Source organism: Gopherus flavomarginatus, chromosome 1 (assembly GCF_025201925.1).
Source record: "Gopherus flavomarginatus isolate rGopFla2 chromosome 1, rGopFla2.mat.asm, whole genome shotgun sequence".
Taxonomy (NCBI): domain Eukaryota; kingdom Metazoa; phylum Chordata; order Testudines; family Testudinidae; genus Gopherus; species Gopherus flavomarginatus.
Window position 1 is genome coordinate 323,370,163 of NC_066617.1, and position 17,797 is coordinate 323,387,959.

A 17,797-nucleotide genomic window follows, 5' to 3' on the forward strand; every position below is an offset into this window, starting at 1 on the left:
TAGGTTTTTTCCTCAAAAAGCATTTTATAAAAAAAATCCAATTTAAATTAAAAATATCTAATTTAAATAAAAATCAATGGCTTTTTAAAAAAAAAATCATTGATTTCTATCCACTCTGCTTCCCTGTCTCTACTAGAAATGCCTTGCCTGATGCACACCAGGACCGTGTTAGCCTTTTTCACAGCTGCATCACACTGATGGCTCATAGTCATCCTGTGATCAACAAATACACCCAGGTTTTTCTCCTCCTCTGTCACTTCCAACTGAGAAGTCCCCAGCTTATCACAAAAATTCTTGTTACTCCCTAAATGCATGACCTTTCACTTTGCACTATTAAATATCATCCCGTTTCTATTATTCCAGTTTACAAGGTCATCCTGAATTTCTTGTATGATATTCTGGTCCTCCTCTGTATTGGCAATACCTCCCAACTTTGTGTTATCTGCAGATTTTATTAGCACACTCCCACTTTTTGTGCCAAGGTCAGTAATAAAAATGTTAAATAAAATTGGTCCCAAGATTGGTCCCTGAGGAACTCCACTACTAACCTCCTTCTAGCTTTACAGTTCACCTTTCAGTATGATTCCTGATATTCTGGGAATCAGCAAGCAAGAGGCAACAATGTGAGCAAAATGACTGGTCCCCAAGCATTGTAGAAGTTTTTGGGCAACGGGAGTACAAAATAAAAATGAAACAATATAGTGAAAAACTGCCAGAAGGCATGATTGTTACATGTATTATTTTCTCTGTATCAATTCTTTTCTCAAACTATATAAAGGGAATAGGATTGTCCTGTTACCGCTGTTGAAAAGTGTGGGGGGAGAGGGAGGACAGTCAACACTGGCAAAGGTAGTAAGAAGTCAAGGAGAACAGTACTATGATGGAAGGGCCGTTGGTTGGTGGAGGTTAGTGGCATGTTAGCCAGGTAATGGAAGGTTGGCAGAAAGAGTGCTGAGCTTGGTGTGATGCAGGAACCAATTGTCATTGTATATTACTGTTAGAGATGGGCAGAGAATGGTAATTCCATTTCACAGATTATTTCTAAATTAGTTTTTGTACCAATTTGGAATGAATTTGAAAGTTCTAAAATTCTCTGCAAAACAAATTGTTTTTAAAAATTGCATTTCAATAACGGGATATAGGACTGAATAAAACCTCATGGGTCATCAAAGTCCAGTTCCCTGGTGTTACAGGTAACCCCATCATATAATCCCATTCAAATGTATCAAGTTCCATTTTAAAACCAATTAGTTTCTTTGCCTCCATTACTTCTATTGAAAGGTTGTTCTAGAAACTCACTTCTTTGATGGTAGATACATCCTTCTAATTTCCATCTTAAAATTATTCATGGCCAATTTATACCCATTTATTCTTGTGCCAGTGGCTGTCTTTTAGTTTAAATAGCTCTTTTGCATCCCTGTTGTTTAGCCCCATGTTTCATGTTGAAATGAAACATTTCAACCTTTTTCAACCCAGAACAGAAAAATCCAGTAGCAGCTAGTTTAATTGGAATTTTCACTGCATCACTTAGTCCAGGCAGGGAGGGGCCAGCGGAGGATAGGAGTACTAGTGACTGACAGATGTAAATAAAGGCAAGATAAATAAAACTCCCTATAGCAGAGATGGAAGAAAGAGTGGTGGGGTGGGGGAAGCTGAAGGAGAGTGAGCCTCTTGCCACTCCATGAGGTGATGCTCAAGTATATGGGAGAACTTTGCAGTATTGACAGGGCAGTCAAAAGGTGGCTGCCTGCCACCACTGTGAAAGGGGCTCCCAATTGCACAGGGGAAAGACTCTGGAACCAGTCTCTCTGGTCCCACCTGCAAAGGAGGCACTCAGAGGTACTGTGGAGGCACCAGGGACCCCACTAGGAGCCTCTGATGTGCAGATCAGACTTTAGATGATCCAGTGGTCCCTTCTGGCCTTAATCTTGATGACTCTGAGTAGGCCTATGACATTCCCTGTCAAGAGACACATGCATCTGCTGGAGACGGTAGGGCCTGTTCCACTAAAGCGGTTCTCCAAGTACAGATTTGATGGTAGGCAACAGCCAGCTTATGCAATACTGGCCATACACCCTTCCTTAGCTGCCAAAAGTGAAGAGGGTCTGAGTCAGAGGTACCAAGATCATATCTTGTAAATATTCCTCCACCATCCTCTCTGCTGCAGCAGCATCAGGCTCCTGCTCCTCAAGGTGGGAAGAAGCAATGTGACCATTCCAAAGTCCCTCAACCTCTGTCAAAAGGAGGATGACGACCCTTTGCTCTCTTCCTTGGCAGAATCCATGTCGTACTGCCCGCCTCTAGTGTTGCCTCTTGGTTGTGACAGTGTCTTGAATCACCTCATCAATGGCATTAACCACTATGTCTTTCAGGGTGTGACTACATTACAGCCAGAGGTGTGACTGCAGCACATGTATAATAAATAAAAGCTACACTGGGTAACTAACACCATTATCAGTGATGCCACGGCAGCATGGGTGGCAGCACAAGCTGTTTTTCCGTCTGGAGCATGCCTGCCTCCCTGTTCCCTGATGAGAGGAAGGAAGCCATAGTCCTTTGAATCAGCAGTGTAGATATGTTGCTATCCAATTATGCTCCTTCTCCCAAATGTCTAAGAGATGGTGATTTCCCAGAAGAAAAGACTGCATGACTCCCATTCTGGGATTTCCCACTCTGTTTCTGGAACATGTGTCTCAAAGTTCTCTCTCCAGCAGGCACAGCAAGGGAATTACTTATTTGGTCCCTGCATCCCTGTGGTCTCAAAATGTCAAAGTAGGTTGGTTAACTTCTTCATGAGGAGCCAGTGGGTGGGTGAAGTTTGGAGGCTGGTGTTCATTCCTGGACCCACAGATGTGGAACCCTACCATTGCTTTTCTCTGCTCATACAGACTTTCCATTCTGTAAAAGGTGGAGAGCCACCTGCTCACCACCTCCTACTTCAACTGATAGCAGTTTGAGTGACGTCTGTAGCTCTCTAAGTTTGTGGTGCACTGCACAGGACTAGCTGAAGTGGCCACAGAGCTTCCCAGCCATTGACAGCAGCACCTGCAACACTGTATCTCACCCCTCCTAGGAATTTTCTCACAACGAGACTGAGGCAATGAGCAAGACAAGAGACAAGCTGGAAGCAACCATCATACTCTGCCTTTGTGTTGGCTACTCCATTGTCCATTGCCAGAAACCCAGCAGAGAGGTCCAGGGGCTTTAGCCACTTGGAGACAGCACAACTTCTTTAAGATGTTTCCAGAGGTGTGCTGTTTTTCAAAGCCCCACATGAAAAGCATCACAGCTAACTGGACAGAGGTCACTGGTTCTGCCAGACTAATTAAGATGAGGGAGGCCAATAGCAACATTCCAGATGCATTGGGACCAGCAGAGCAGGATATGGAGCCAGCCTCACCTGTGCCTTAATTAATTAATTGTTTCTCTGTCAGTGGGGCCAGGACTAACTGGGGGTCAGGTGATAGTTTAATGAAAAGCTGGGCCTTATAGGAGAGCGGAGGGAGATCTGTCTGGGGAGTGAGCAGGCTTCTGTGGAAGGCCCTGAGCCATTGTCATCAGTCAGGTGGGTACATCTATTGCAGAGCAGTGAGGAACCTCAGGGAGCAAGCTGAGTTTCTGTAGAAGCCTTGGAGTAGGGTCTTGAAGGAGTATGGAAGTCTGGGCTCTATCCCAGACTGTGAGAGGGACTCCAGTGGAGTCCAAGGCAAGGTGGAAAGCACCTTTTGTCTGTTTGGGACTAATGTTACCCTGGAAAGGGACAGAGAGTGACCCAGACAAGAGGGCTGAGCCATATGAATCTTAGAGAGAACACCTGGGTGAGGAGAATTTGAAGCAGGAAGTGCCTGCAGTGCCATATTCCGCAGAGTTCAGCAACCTTGCATGGTCTCAAGTATCAGAGGGGTAGCCGTGTTAGTCTGGATCTGTAAAAGCAGCAAAGAGTGAATACTCACTTCATCGGATGCATGTAGTGATGCATGTAGGCTGATAAAGGAGGTGCTGTCGTCGTCATGAACATGTCTGACTACCAAAAGGCGGCCGCCAGACAACTCTCCAATATCAAATTCTACAGGCCACTTCCCTCAGATCCCACTGAGGAATACACTAAGAAACTGCACCATCTACTCAGGACACTCCCTACACTAACACCGGAACAAATCAACGTACCCTTAGAGCCCCGACTAGAGTTATTCTATCTACTACTCAAGATCCACAATCCTGGACGCCCATCATCTCGGGCATTGGCACTCTCACTGAAGGACTGTCTGGATATGTGGACTCTCAACTCAGACCCTATGCCACCAGCACTCCCAGCTATCTCAGTGACACCACTGATTTCCTGAGGAAACTACAATGCATTGGTGACCTTCCAGAAAACAGCATCCTAGCCACCATGGATGTAGAGACTCTCTACACAAACATCCCACACACAGATGGAATACAAGCTGCCAGGAACAGTATCCTTGATGATGCCACAGCACAAATGGTTGCTGAACTCTGTGCCTTTATCCTCACACACAACGATTTCAAATTTGATGACAATATATATCTCCAGATCAGTGGCACCGCTATGGGCACCCGCATGGCCCCACAATATGCCAACATTTTTATGGCTGACCTGGAACAATGCTTCCTCGGCTCTCGTCCACTCACTCCCCTTCTCTACCTACGCTACATTGACGACATCTTCATCATCTGGACCCAGGGGAAGGAGACTCTGGAAAAATTCCACCATGATTTCAACAGCTTCCACCCCACCATCAACCTCAGCCTGGACCAATCTACATGGGAGGTCCACTTCCTAGACACCACGGCGCAAATAAGTGATGGCCACAGGAACACCACCCTATACCGAAAACTACCGACAGCTATGCCTAACTTCATGCCTCCAGCTTCCATCCCAGGCACATCACACAATCCACTGTCTATAGCCAAGCACTGAGGTACAACCGCATCTGCTCTAACCCCTCAGACAGAGACCAACACCTACAAAATCTCCACCAAGCATTCTCAAAGCTATAATAACTGCACGAGGAAATAAGGAAACAGATTAACAGAGCCAGACGTGTACCCAGAAGCCTCTTACTGCAAGACAAACCCAAGAAAGAAACCAACAGGACTCCACTGGCCATCACATACAGTCCCCAGCTAAAACCCCTCCAACGCATCATCAGGGATCTACAACCCATCCTGGACAATGATCCCACACTTTCACAGGCCTTGGGTGGCAGGCCAGTCCTCGCCCACAGACAACCTGCCAACCTGAAGCATATTCTCACCAGTAACTGCACACTGCACCATAGTAACTCTAACTCAGGAACCAATCCATGCAACAAACCTCGATGCCAACTCTGCCCACATATCTACACCAGCGACACCATCACAGGACCTAACCAGATCAGCCACACCATACCGGTTCATTCACCTGCACGTCCACCAGTGTAATATACGCCATCATATGCCAGCAATGCCCCTCTGCTATGTACGGCCAAACTGGACAGTCTCTACAGAAAAGGATAAATGGACGCAAATCAGATATTAGGAATGGCAATATACAAAAACCTATAGGACAACACTTCAACCTCCCTGGCCACACAATAGCACATCTTACGGTGGCCATCCTGCAGCAAAAAAACTTCAGGACCAGACTTCAAAGAGTTCAGGATTAAACAAAGACTGTGAGTGGCTTGCCAACTACAAAACCATTTTCTCCTCCCTTGGTTTTCACACCTCAGCTGCTAGAAGAGGGCCTTATCCTCCCTGATTGAACTAACCTCGTTATCTTTAGCCTGCTTCTTGCTTTTCTTGCTTGCATATATATACCTGCCCCTGGAAATTTCCACTACATGCATCCGACGAAGTTGGTATTCACCCATGAAAGCTCATGCTCCAAAATGTCTGTTAGTCTATAAAGTGCCACAGGACTCTTTGCTGCTTTTTATTATCTTATTATTTTATTATCTATTAAGATTATCTTCAAAATCTTATGCTTTGTAAGCCAAAGTCATGGTGGGGTTTGCCAGCCTTCTGATAATTTTTGCCTTTGGGAAATTCCAATTGCCCTGAATTCCATTTTAGGTTCCAATGTCAAGCTTTAAAAACACATCACACAAATGCAGACCTCCTTGTTTGCGACTCAGAGGGGAATCCACTTACCAACACATACCCCTAAGTTTGCCTCCTGCTCCCCACTTTCTCCTGACTCCTCATAGGATCAGGTTCTGTTTCCTAACACATTCCTCATGCTGTTTTCCTCACAATCTCACTACCAGCACCTCTGAATTCTTCTGTCCCCTGCCTGGCTTTCACATGGCCACTGAAAGGCCACCATTTTGGAAATAATGGGAGATGCTGGCCATTTTAGCTCAGGGCAGTCTCACTGTCACCTACAAAAGGTTAAAGGGATAAGGGGACCATCTTGCTGATATGGATATGTTTATAGTTGAATAATACATAAAATATGATGCCAGCAATACAGTAAAGTACATTATAATAATAAAGGGCCCAATCCAATGTCCATTTAAGTTAATGGGTTTCTAGCATTGACCTTTTTGTAAAGAAAATTAAATTGAAATCTAAGTAAGAGGACATAATTAATTATAGTCCATAAAGTGAATTAACACCACTTCATCTGACTACACAATGTATTTCAAACCAACTTTCTCAAAAGAGAACCAATAATTGGCATGGGGCTGGTGTTTGCAAATACTTGTGGCTTAAGACAATACAATCAGTATAATGAATCAGTGACCAGGTTCAAGAGTTACTGCGGTTGCTTTTAAAATGAGAATTTTTTAAAATGCTAAAAGTTAAATAAACAAATTAGGTAAACTTTGCCCTTAGCTCTGGACAACAAGTGATCTAATGGAGCTGCTAAATACACAGAGCAATAACTGAAAAAAGAGAGCTGATTAAAAATAGCTCTGATAATTACTGTGGACTTTCATCAGATAGTACCATTGACTAGGTACAAAAACCAGATTACCTTTTGCTGTTTTCTTTAGAAGCAAATGAATATTCTTATCTATCCAACTGAAAAAGCAAACATTCTATATTGGGATGGACATGTAATGATTATAGTAGTGCCAAAGTTTCCTTACCTTTGCTAAGGACATTAAGCTGTAAATAGATTTCTAGGTTGACTTTTGGACTTACAAAATAGCAAGGCATTTCCATAAAATAATCTCGCCTGGCTGATTTTAAACTGTCCTGTTGCTCTGTGCTATGCTGGTAAATTGGAGTAAAACATAAGTCCAAGACCAATGGCTATTACAGCCTTAAAATTGGAGGAATGATTGTCTCAATTTCAGGGACTGCTGGGAGTCTCAAAATTAAATTATGTTCACTAATGCTGAGTGGAAATTTTTCCAACACAATACAGTTCCATCAGAAAAACATAATTCACTGAAACCAAAACAAACACTTAGGAAACCTGTTGATTTTGACAAATCTCCATCAGAAATCTGCCAGGTTTCCTGCCAGTTTCTGGGCCTCCCCTGCAGCCCACCTAGCAGGTTGCCACAGAGCCAGAACCCCCAGGCTCCCCAGCTTGCAAGTCAGCTAGCTCTCTGATAGTCAGACAGCTGGGGGAGCCAGCTGGCATGGAAGGTGGGAAGCTGTGGGAGCACCAGCCAGGCCGCATGCTGCAGATCTGGAGTTTCCAGGCTCCCAAACTCCAAGCCTCCTGGCTCAGTCCACAGCTCCAACAGCTGCTAGGCTCCCAACTCACCATTTGCGTGCCTGTTTTGAAATTATCAAACAACATATTTTGGTTTTTCAATAATTTTTTTTAATAATCTTTGTTGCATAGAGAATTTCTAAATTTTTGATTTTGTCTGAATTGAAACAAAAACAGATTTTGAAATCCTCCAAGAAACTGAATTGCCATTCTCTGCTCAGCTGTAATACACAGAAATGAAGAGTCATGGGTTTTGCATGTCAGAGAGGCAATATACTTTAATTTGGGCTAATTCAGAAACTCTGGAAGTTAGTTATCTGGCAGATGCTGGACCAAGTTACACCGGTTAAAATTCAAAATACCTCCATTGACATCAGTGCAGATATACTGTGTAAAACTGGTGTTAAGCAGGAAGAAAATCAGTTCCAGAATCTGATCCACAGTATTTAATTTACAATTCTTTTGCCCACCCACAGCCTGCTGAATCAGTGAAAGTTATACTACGTTACCAATTATGGGTGAGATTCACCAGCAGAGTCTGGCTGCTTTGAGCTGCTCAGACAACACAAAGCAGCCATAAATCTGGTTTAAACGCCATTCTTACTACTGTCTTTCCCTGCTGAAGCAGTGTAAGGTGCCTCGAGCATGCCCATAAATCTGGTCCCCATATCCAGTTTTATGGCTCAAATTAAATCAATGACTAATGTACATCATCTTTGACTTTGCTCATTGAATCCAACTCCTATTGATTGTACCCTACCTCTCACCAACCAACCCTATCCCTGCAAGAAAAAATATTCTCAGAACTAGTTATCTGCACACATGTATTATTTTGGCCATATTTCAGGTTAACATGAAGCAATAGTTGAAGACAGGGGAAATTCATCTTTTGTTTCTTATTGTAGGTAGTTCCGTGGAAGGAAGCTTTTATAACTCAGTGAAAACTTTATAACTTTACAGAAGAAATTAGTGTCATAAAGAACACTGAGGGCCAGATTCTGCAAGTTACACCAGCATAAATCCAGAATGACTCCTATGAACCCATCAGTGTCTCTGGGCCCAATTCTATTTCATTTCCACCAAAGCAAAAGAGACCAGAATCAGACCCCCAGAGATTCAAATCCTGAGTAGGAGATAAGGACACCAAATGTCTTTTACCCTAGAGTTCCCATATAGCTTTCTGCTAAGGCATGCTGAATAGACATTGCTCTTCTCTTCATCATAGCTTACTCAGCTTTGCTGTCTTCAGTCAAGAAGTAAAGGCAGGAATTACAAAATTATAAATGCTATCTCAAATTAAGCTATCAATGTCACCCTTTAAAAACTGAAGTTGTTTTTTATTCCAAATGTCTAGACAAAATGTTTAAGTACGGGTAGAGATTATTCTCACCCTTTACCTGGAATACTAGGGAAAATTTGTAAAAATACGAAATGTAAAAATAAAAATTGGTACAAATACAGAGTAGAACTGTGCACCTCATGAATTATTTAAGGAGCGCTCTGTAGAAGCATTCAAGTCAAGAAAGCAGCCACTCCTGTAGCCCTTAATCATAAAAGTGGGCCCAAAGCCCCACTATTTCCAATGGGACTACTCCTGTGAATAAGGGCTGTGGAACTGGGCACTGGATATTGATCAAAGCCCACTGAAATTAGTGGGAATCCTTCCATTGACTCCAGTGGGTTTTGAATCAGGCCCTCAAAAGTACAAGTATAAAGAAGCAAAGGTTCTGAGCTGCTTGATTGAAGTGTAAGTATCAAGAGGTCCCTTCCACTCTATCATCTTTTATTAGATTAACATAGAAAAGGATATCAACAAAGAGCAAATACCTTTTGACTTTCAGTCCTTCAGTGCCTAGTAAAGTTTTAGGAAGGATTATTTTGGTGCCTATCCAAATGCCCTTTATCTTTATTAAACTGCAGTTAACCAATAGTTCACTATCTTCCTGGCAACGAGCAGAAAATATCCTATCCAATATATACCAAACTAGAACTTTGATCTTAAATAAAAATATTGCCACTGCTTACATAGGAAAGCAACAACAGAGAACTTACACAAAGGGTATGTCTTCACTACTGGCTGGATTGGCAGGCAGTGATCGATCCAGCAGGAATCCATTTATTGTGTCTAGACTAGATGCAATAAATCAATCCCCGAGCGCTCTCACGTCAACTCCTGTACTCCAGCTCGGTGAGAGGTGCAGACAGAGTCCACGGGGGAGCAGCAGCAAGCGACTCACCGTAGTGAAGACACCACGGTAAGTAGATCTTAGTATGTCAACTTCAGCTTTTCCTTTTATCTCTTCAAGTTCTGATCAAAACATACTATGCCTACAGTTGAAGGACATCCATTTAGAACCTAACCTTATCACTCTTACTCACCTTGAATAGCATCTTACCTCACAAGTAGCCCTAAGCAGCCAATTGCAAAGTAAGATATTGTGTAATGTTAGCAATGTGGTACAACTGGGACTTTATTTACTCAGACTATTTGAAAATGACTTATTATGTGAATGTAGTGAGCAATCATATGCTTGGAAGACAAAATGGGGTTACTTTCATCCTTTCTGCATCAGGTATTTACAGTTGATTTTTATAAAAGTACAGCCAAGCCAAGAATTCCTGCCTTCTGTTTTAGCACACTTTACAACTGAACTCTTATTTCTTGTTTTTAATTTTTTTCATTCATGATGAAAGCTTCAAAGAGTCTCTCACCTCACAAATGGTAGAATTTGTGACTATATCAGAACCACCGATATCAAGAAGATTACATTATAGGAAATCATGATGTCTAGTCTGAATCCTCTCTACTGGTTTAATTATACTTGTTTGTCATCTCTGATGCTTTAAAGCCACGTGACTCAAAACATGAGTGATTAATTTCTATTGAAATAAAATATTTTCAAACAAATACTATCAAAGAACAGGAAAGGAAAAGATATTAGAAGCTAGAAATTAGATATTTTCTTATTTGTTTCCATTTCCATTGTAAATGGTACTATTAAAAAAAATGAAGGGGAAAATCTGCATGATGTGGCAAAACAGGATTATTTACTGTTGCTTCTTGTTAAAAAAAAATTTGTTAGATATATTTCTACAATAACTATCAGGTGTATTCACCTCTAACTGGCCAAGTTCTGCTCTCAGTTATTTCAGAAGAAATAGATCAATTGACTTCAATGGACCTACTCTGCTTTTCTAAGTGAACAGAATGTGGTGCACTGACTATGCATTACTTTTATTTAATATAAAGAAAGTGGTGTGCATGCACTGAGAGGAGAAAGTTCCTAGATTTGTAATTGTTCACACTTTTTAGGGTTTAGTGTTCAATGGTCAAACCCCAAAAGGTCAACACCTAAGAACAGTATTTATCCAGGAAACGGAGAGGAGAGTCAGCATCCTCTCTGCAATGTGACTGGTTTCTAGGCAGCAGCTCCTCTTCACTTCTTGAAGAAATAAATGTGTTGTTTGGTTTCTGAAAATGCAGTTTATATTGTGCAAATTGGCTCCAGTTCAATGCACAAACAATTCACTTGGCTCAAGAAACAGAAAAAATGTATTTGCAGAAACAGAACATTTCTCTGATTCTTTGAGGAGAAAAGGGACTGGCCACCAATACTCTAGTCACTCGGTAAAGAGACAGTGACTCTTCTCGTTCTTATCTGAAAGATAGCGTTGCTCCTTTTCAATCCGAGGAACTAGTCAAACTTCAGACCCTTGGAGGTATTCCAAATGGAAGTATAAACTGATGATGGAATCTCATGTTTTCTTTGATGCACTCTTGTTTATTTACAAGGAATGTACAAGGCCCTGTTTCTCCAAATGCAGAAGGAACTAGAATCAAAACAATAGCTTCTTAGGCCTAGTCTACACTAGAAAATTAGGTCAGTTTAACTATGGCAGTCAGAGACAAAGCCGGCACTAGGCCTAAGTAATTGCTTAGGGCCGCGAGCAGCTCAAAGGGTCCCACTATTTGCTTTTTATTATGTGTTATGTGGGGATCCCCCCACAGAGCTTTCCCATGTATGGCCTCCAATGGGCTAGCACCACCTCTGATCAGAGATGTGAAAAATCCACACCTCTGAGTGGCATTGTTAAGCTGACCTAAGTCCTCATGTAGACAGCACTAAATAGACAGAAGAATTCCTCTGTGGACCTAGCTAATGCCTCTTGGGCACGTGGATTACCTACGCTGACAGGATAATCTCTCCGGTCAGCATAGGTAGTGTTTACACTGAAGCACTGAAGCTGTGCCACTGTGGCATTTTAAGTATAGATATGCCCTTAGCTTACAGTCCAAGCCTCATGAGTCAACACTAGACCCAGAAACCCTCTCTAGCTTTTTTCCAGGGTCATACACCATGTTCACAGGCTGTTGCTTGGATTTCTTGCTTCTTACCTCTGAGTCTGTCTCTGTTCTGTCTGTCACATTTTCTGTATCTGCACCCCAGTTTCTCCCTCTCTCTCTCTCTCTCACACACACACACACACACACACACAGAGGAAACCTCCAGCTACATGGTGCTGGTTTGCCAGGTACGGCCCCTTAACTTTCTCTTACAACTATCTTAAGTGAAGGGTGCATTCATACATCAGTTTTAACAAGGTTCTAACTCAGCCCATAACAACGTTTAACTGAGCTCATAAGAATAGGATAGATCCTATATGTGTCAGCTTTCTACCATTCTGTTTTCTGGCTGTAGACATGAGGGGGTGTCAACCTCTGTGGATTCAACCTGTTCTATTCAACTTCTTTTGTTAATAAAAGCACATAATTGCACCTATTTCTTACCCCATTTTGGAGTTTTAGACAAGTCAAAAACAAAGCGTTAGCTTAAGAAAAACATTCATTTTCCCCAGTACCCTAAAACTAAGGGCCAGATCTTCAGCTTGGGTAAATCAGCATAGCTGCATTGACCTCAGTAGAACTATCCAGTGGTTTGTTTCCTACACACCCTTGAAGAACAAAAATAATCTAAACTATACTCACCTACATTATACATCTTCCTTATTACTTAGATAAAATGTGTCTTATTTTATCAATTCAGAATTTGAAGTGAGGCTACTGCAAAGAGCTTTATAACTAGTGAGTGGACATTTATAGAACATGTAACGCTTTCAAGTGGTACCCAGGCTCGTGAGGCACCTTGCTAATACCTTCCCTTAGCATGAGGAAGCCTTATCTGTGTCTTCTGCTGGTCAGCTCCCCAACTCTACGAGCAAAGGCAACACATGTCTCTCTAGGCCTAGGCAGGCCTCACTGTCTCTCTACACATTAGCAGTAGGTACACTGCAATCCTCAAGCCTCCTGAGCATATCCCTGGAGGGCCCAGCCCCTGATCCACTGGACACTCACAGAATTCCACAGATTCCAAAGAGAGACTGCTGAACTTGAATTAATATGCAAATTAGATACAATTAACTTAGGTTTGAACAGAGACTGGGAATGGTTGGGCCATTACACTAACTGAATCTACTTCCTCATGTTAAACTATCCTCACACCTTCTATGGGTCATCTCAATTATCACTTCAAAGCTGCTGCTGCTTACCAGATTCACCTCAGGATCACCGCTCCACTCAACTCACAGCACTTAGATTTGTTAGTAGTGAAATTAAGTATCAGTTTATTTAACAAAGCACAGAGACTGAAGTAACAACAAGTAGAAGTATTGGAAACAAATGGTTACATATAAAATAAAATTCTAGAACGTAGACTTAATTAACTAGATACTTTCATGTCTCGTAGAGTAACGCTCCCCTGAAGTCTTTTCAGTGTTTTACAGACAGTCTGGGTGAGACCCTCCTTTCCTACGACTGTTAGCTTGTTAGCTTGTCTCCTCAATGAAGGATCCTGTATTTTTTGTGCCTTCCCTGACATACCAGACTAATCCTTTTATCTTTGTCATAAACAGGATACCCCCCTGCTATTTTATTTCTTCCTGTAGATTTTCTCTCTTGTAGATTTTGCAATTTTTTGACTGACTTTTAGCTTAGTGTGCAAATAAGCCTCCACTGTGAGACGTACAATGCACAATACACATGTGGCCAGACAGAGGGATAAGCATCTGTTTCCTCCTGCCTGAAAGGAACATGTCCAAGGTATGTCACTTCCTGGTGACCTGCCTTAACTCCCAGACATTAAGAACATATTTTTTTAGTATAGCTACATAATTTCTGAAGTATTATCCATACATACATTTCACAATGATGAGGATGACCAGTGAGCTATGGACTCTCAGTAGAGCCTTCATATGCCAACCTTTTGTTATGTAGCTATTTGACTCAGGGAATCCCTGTAAAAATCTTTGCATCTCCTGTGCCCTCTGGCAGTTGGCACTGAGAAGTCCCTGGGTCATGTGTGCTTATATTTCTCTCCAAAATTAGCACCTGTGCACACACAGTAATTGGCCATGCAGTTTCACTAGCAAGCACTTCAACATTTTCAACAGGTGGTGCTATTGGACAAATCCTACAAAGGTGACTTCTGTAGGAGATGAAATTGCCTCAGCACTTCACAGGAAGCTCACAGCATTTTGCAGGATTGGGTACTAAAGCATGAGAGCTACTGTGCACCTAAAAGAGAGCACAAGAAGTGGTAGGCTGGCCAGGGGTTATGACCATAAGCATTCAAGTGACTATGCAACATGATTAGGCACATATTTAGGCACTTAAATTTAATCAACGTATTTATGCTTGCAGGTATTCATGATGTATTTTAGAAGTTCTCCATTTATAACATTTCATTCCAGAATTCCTATATGTCAAAGTTTGGAACCATATACTGAATTTTCAACATTATTAAAAAGAAAATTAAACTATCACCTTTGCCCTAAAGTTCAGAAATTGAAAAATGGTAACCACAAAGAAGAACAAACAGTGACTATGTAAATTTAAAAAGTTCAAAAAATGAAAAGGTAGTACATATAACAGTGTAAAATGAACACATAACCAGCCAAATTCAGACCCAGGTAAATGCATGAAATTTCACTAACTTGTTTACACCAACTCTGAATTTGACTCACATTCTAATTCTTATCTGATTAATTATTCAGATATTAAATAACTTATCCTCAGACAGAGTCCAATATCCACATTAGTATCTGTGGGATTTAAAGGATTTGAGGGACATTAATTAATACTTTACAGTAATCAACGTTCTGTAAAATGCATCAGTAAAAAGACTTGCACAAGCTTCTTTCTGCTCATAAAGGTCTTTGTTTTAATAAAAGCAAAAAAAGTTGCTAGAAACTCTGTACATATTGTAAATTAGGGGTAAATGTGAAAGGACACGTATATTAGAGAGGTAGGGTGTTAATCTGTTGATAGCCAAACAGTTGAGAACAAAGTAGTTTTTCTGAATATCTGAATATCAAGCTTGATTTCACTGGGACAAGTAACGAAGGAGAGGTGTAGTGGAAAGACTCAGGGCTTGGCTACACTGGAGAGTTGCAGCGCGGTGATGAGGTTACAGCGCTGCAACTCACTCTGTGTCCACACTTGCAAAGCACAGCCAGCGCTGCAACTCCCTGGCTGCAGCGCGGGCTGTACACCTGGTCTGCTTGGGGTGTAGCGATTCCAGCGCTGGTGATGCAGCGCTGGTCATCAAGTGTGGCCACCAAAAGCGCTTTTATTGGCCTCCAGGGTATTAGGAGGTATCCCAGCATACCTTTTCAGCCACTCTGCTCATCGTTTCGCACTCCACTGCCCTGGGCTCAGGTGACTCACGCTTTAAATGCCCCGGGAATTTTAAAAATCCTCTTCCTGTTTGCTCAGCCAGGTGTGGAGTGCAATCACTGACCATGCCTCCATGCCCCAAACGAGCCCCAGCATGGAACACTTGCGAGCTGCAGGACCTCATCAGTGTTTGGGGTGAGGAAGCTGTGCAGTCACAGCTGCGCTCCAGCCGTAGAAATTATGATACCTATGGGCAGATATCAAAGTCTTTGCTGCAAAGGGGCCATGAACGGGACGCGTTGCAGTGCAGGGTTAAAGTAAAGGAGCTGCGGAGTGCGTATTGCAAAGCCCATGAGGGAAACCGCCGCTCAGGAGTTGCCCCCACGACCTGCCGTTTTTACCAGGAGCTGGATGCCATACTTGAGTGTGACCCCACTGCCAATCCGAGGACCACGATGGAGAGTTCAGAGCAGGGAGAAGAGGGGGAGAGTGTAGAGGAAGCCGAGAGTGAGGCTACTGGGGTGGAGGGAGACACCCCGGAGTCCCAGGAGGCATGCAGCCAGGAGCTCTTCTCAAGCCAGGAGGAAGCTAGTCAGTCACAGCAGCTGGAACTTGTTGGTGAAGAAGAAGCAGAGGAGCGGGTTCCTGGTAAGCAGCTTTTATTTTAAGGATGGAAATGTTTTGGGAGAGGCGGGGGTTATGGCTGCCTGCATGCATGGCTAGATGTGGAATAGCCCATTGATTTTGTCTATCATGTCTCGGTAATCAGCCTCAGTAATCTCTTCAAAAGTTTCAGCCAGAGAGTGGGCAATGCGCTTGCGCAAGTTTATAGGGAGAGCCACCGTGGTCCTTGTCCCGGTCAGGCTAACTCGTCCGTGCCACTGTGCCACAAGGGGTGGGGGGACCATTGCTGTACACAGGCAAGCTGCACAGGGACCAGGGCGGAATCCACATTGCTGTAGAAGACCCTCCCACTCTTCCCAGGTAACACGCAGCAGTGATATATCTGGCAGTAGAAAATCCTGTTGAAAAGGGGATACTGTTCAGTGCAGGTCCCCCCCAGCTGCTCTCTGCTTTCCCCAATGCACAGAAACCCCAGTAAGCCCTAACTCAAGCAGCTCCCCTTCCCAGAGGAGTAACTGCTGCGACAATTGTGGGGGTGGTGTTCAGTGCACTTTCCCCCCAGCTGCTCTCTGCTTTCCCCAATGCACAGAAACCCCAGTGAGCCCTGACTCAAGCAGCTCCCCTTCCCAGAGGAGTAACTGCTGTGGCAATTGTGGGGGTGGTGTTCAGTGCACTTTCCCCCCAGCTGCTCTCTGCTTTCCCCAATGCACAGAAACCCAAGTGAGCCCTGACTCAAGCAGCTCCCCTTCTCAGTTGAGTCGCGGCAGAAACACTCACCCTAGTACTCACCATGTCTTCGCTGCTGTGGCCTCTCTGTGCTATGTTTGCTATGTGCAAATGATGCTACAAATAGTCTACAAACTCCTTCACTGTGATAATAAACAATGCAGCCTCTGTATTAAATGTTTCTATTTCTGTTTTTTTAAGTGTCCTTGAATCCTCCGGCCCTATCACAGCCTGCTGAAAAACTACAGAACTTGAGGCATAAACCAAGGAAAAGCAAAGAAGATTTGGTGAAAGCAGTTATGAATCAGTATGCCAGAGAGAATAAGAGGCTGCAGGACTGGAGAGAGAAAATGCATGAGTGGAGGGAAACACAAAGCAGGAGAAAGGAATTGGCTACCAAGAAAAGCACAAAGCAGCTGATAAGCCTCCTGGTGTGCCAAACGGACTGTATGCAGTCTCTCGTAGCCATGCAGGCAGATCAGTACCGTGCTAACCCACGCCCCCCAAAGCTCTCTCCCTTGTGCCCCAGTGTTTGCTCAAAACACCTTTCTCCAGCATCCTGGTTCTTACCACCACCAGCTGCCCCCAACACCTGTACGTTCACCTACCAGCCCTGAGAACTACGACCCTTACCCTATGCACTCAACCCCATCACCATGCAGAATATTAATCCTGAAGTGCAGCAGGCATTGCACAGCAATCCAGGCAGGACATATTCAAACCTCTGAATGTACAGTCCAGCACCCTACCCCCCTGCCCTTTTATGTACTGTATTTTGAATAAATGATTTCTTGGCTTTTAAAACATTTTTTATTATTGCAGAAAGTGATAAATACTGTACCCCAAGGGAAAAACAGGCACAGCAAATCATTGTAACCACTGCACTTCACACCCTTGGTAAGGCACCAAACATTACTGTTGGCTTTCAGCCTCAAATTGCTCCCTTAAGGCATCCCTAATCCTTGAAGCCCTATGCTGGGCCTCTCTAGTAGCCCTGCTCTCTGGCTGTGCAAATTCAGCCTCTAGGCGTCGAACCTCAGAGGTCCATTCCTCACTGAATGTTTCACCCTTCCCTTCACAAATATTATGGAGGGTAC

The 17,797-nt window shown here is 43.1% G+C and overlaps 2 protein-coding genes across 2 annotated transcripts in view; one reads left to right on the forward strand and one right to left on the reverse strand.

The window, feature by feature from the left end:
- The window catches only part of KL (klotho), a 59,962-nt gene that overhangs the window by 36,738 nt on the left and 5,427 nt on the right, over positions 1 to 17,797 (reverse strand). The gene's annotated exons all lie outside the window — the stretch shown is intronic.
- On the forward strand, positions 15,099 to 17,345 carry LOC127043307 (zinc finger protein with KRAB and SCAN domains 2-like). Its single transcript, XM_050937314.1, has 2 exons — positions 15,099 to 15,998; positions 16,902 to 17,345. The coding sequence occupies exons 1-2, from the start codon at positions 15,476 to 15,478 to the stop codon at positions 17,315 to 17,317; spliced, it is 939 nt and encodes a 312-aa protein (XP_050793271.1). The 5' UTR covers positions 15,099 to 15,475; the 3' UTR covers positions 17,318 to 17,345.

What these genes read in the sequence shown, in the direction of transcription:
- LOC127043307 (XM_050937314.1), top strand. Translation starts at nt 15,476, where the DNA reads ATGCCTCCATGCCCCAAACGAGCCCCAGCATGGAACACTTGCGAGCTG. An exon ending in AGCAGAGGAGCGGGTTCCTG is followed by an intron (nt 15,999 to 16,901) that starts GTAAGCAGCTTT and finishes TGTTTTTTTAAG; the next exon opens with TGTCCTTGAATCCTCCGGCC.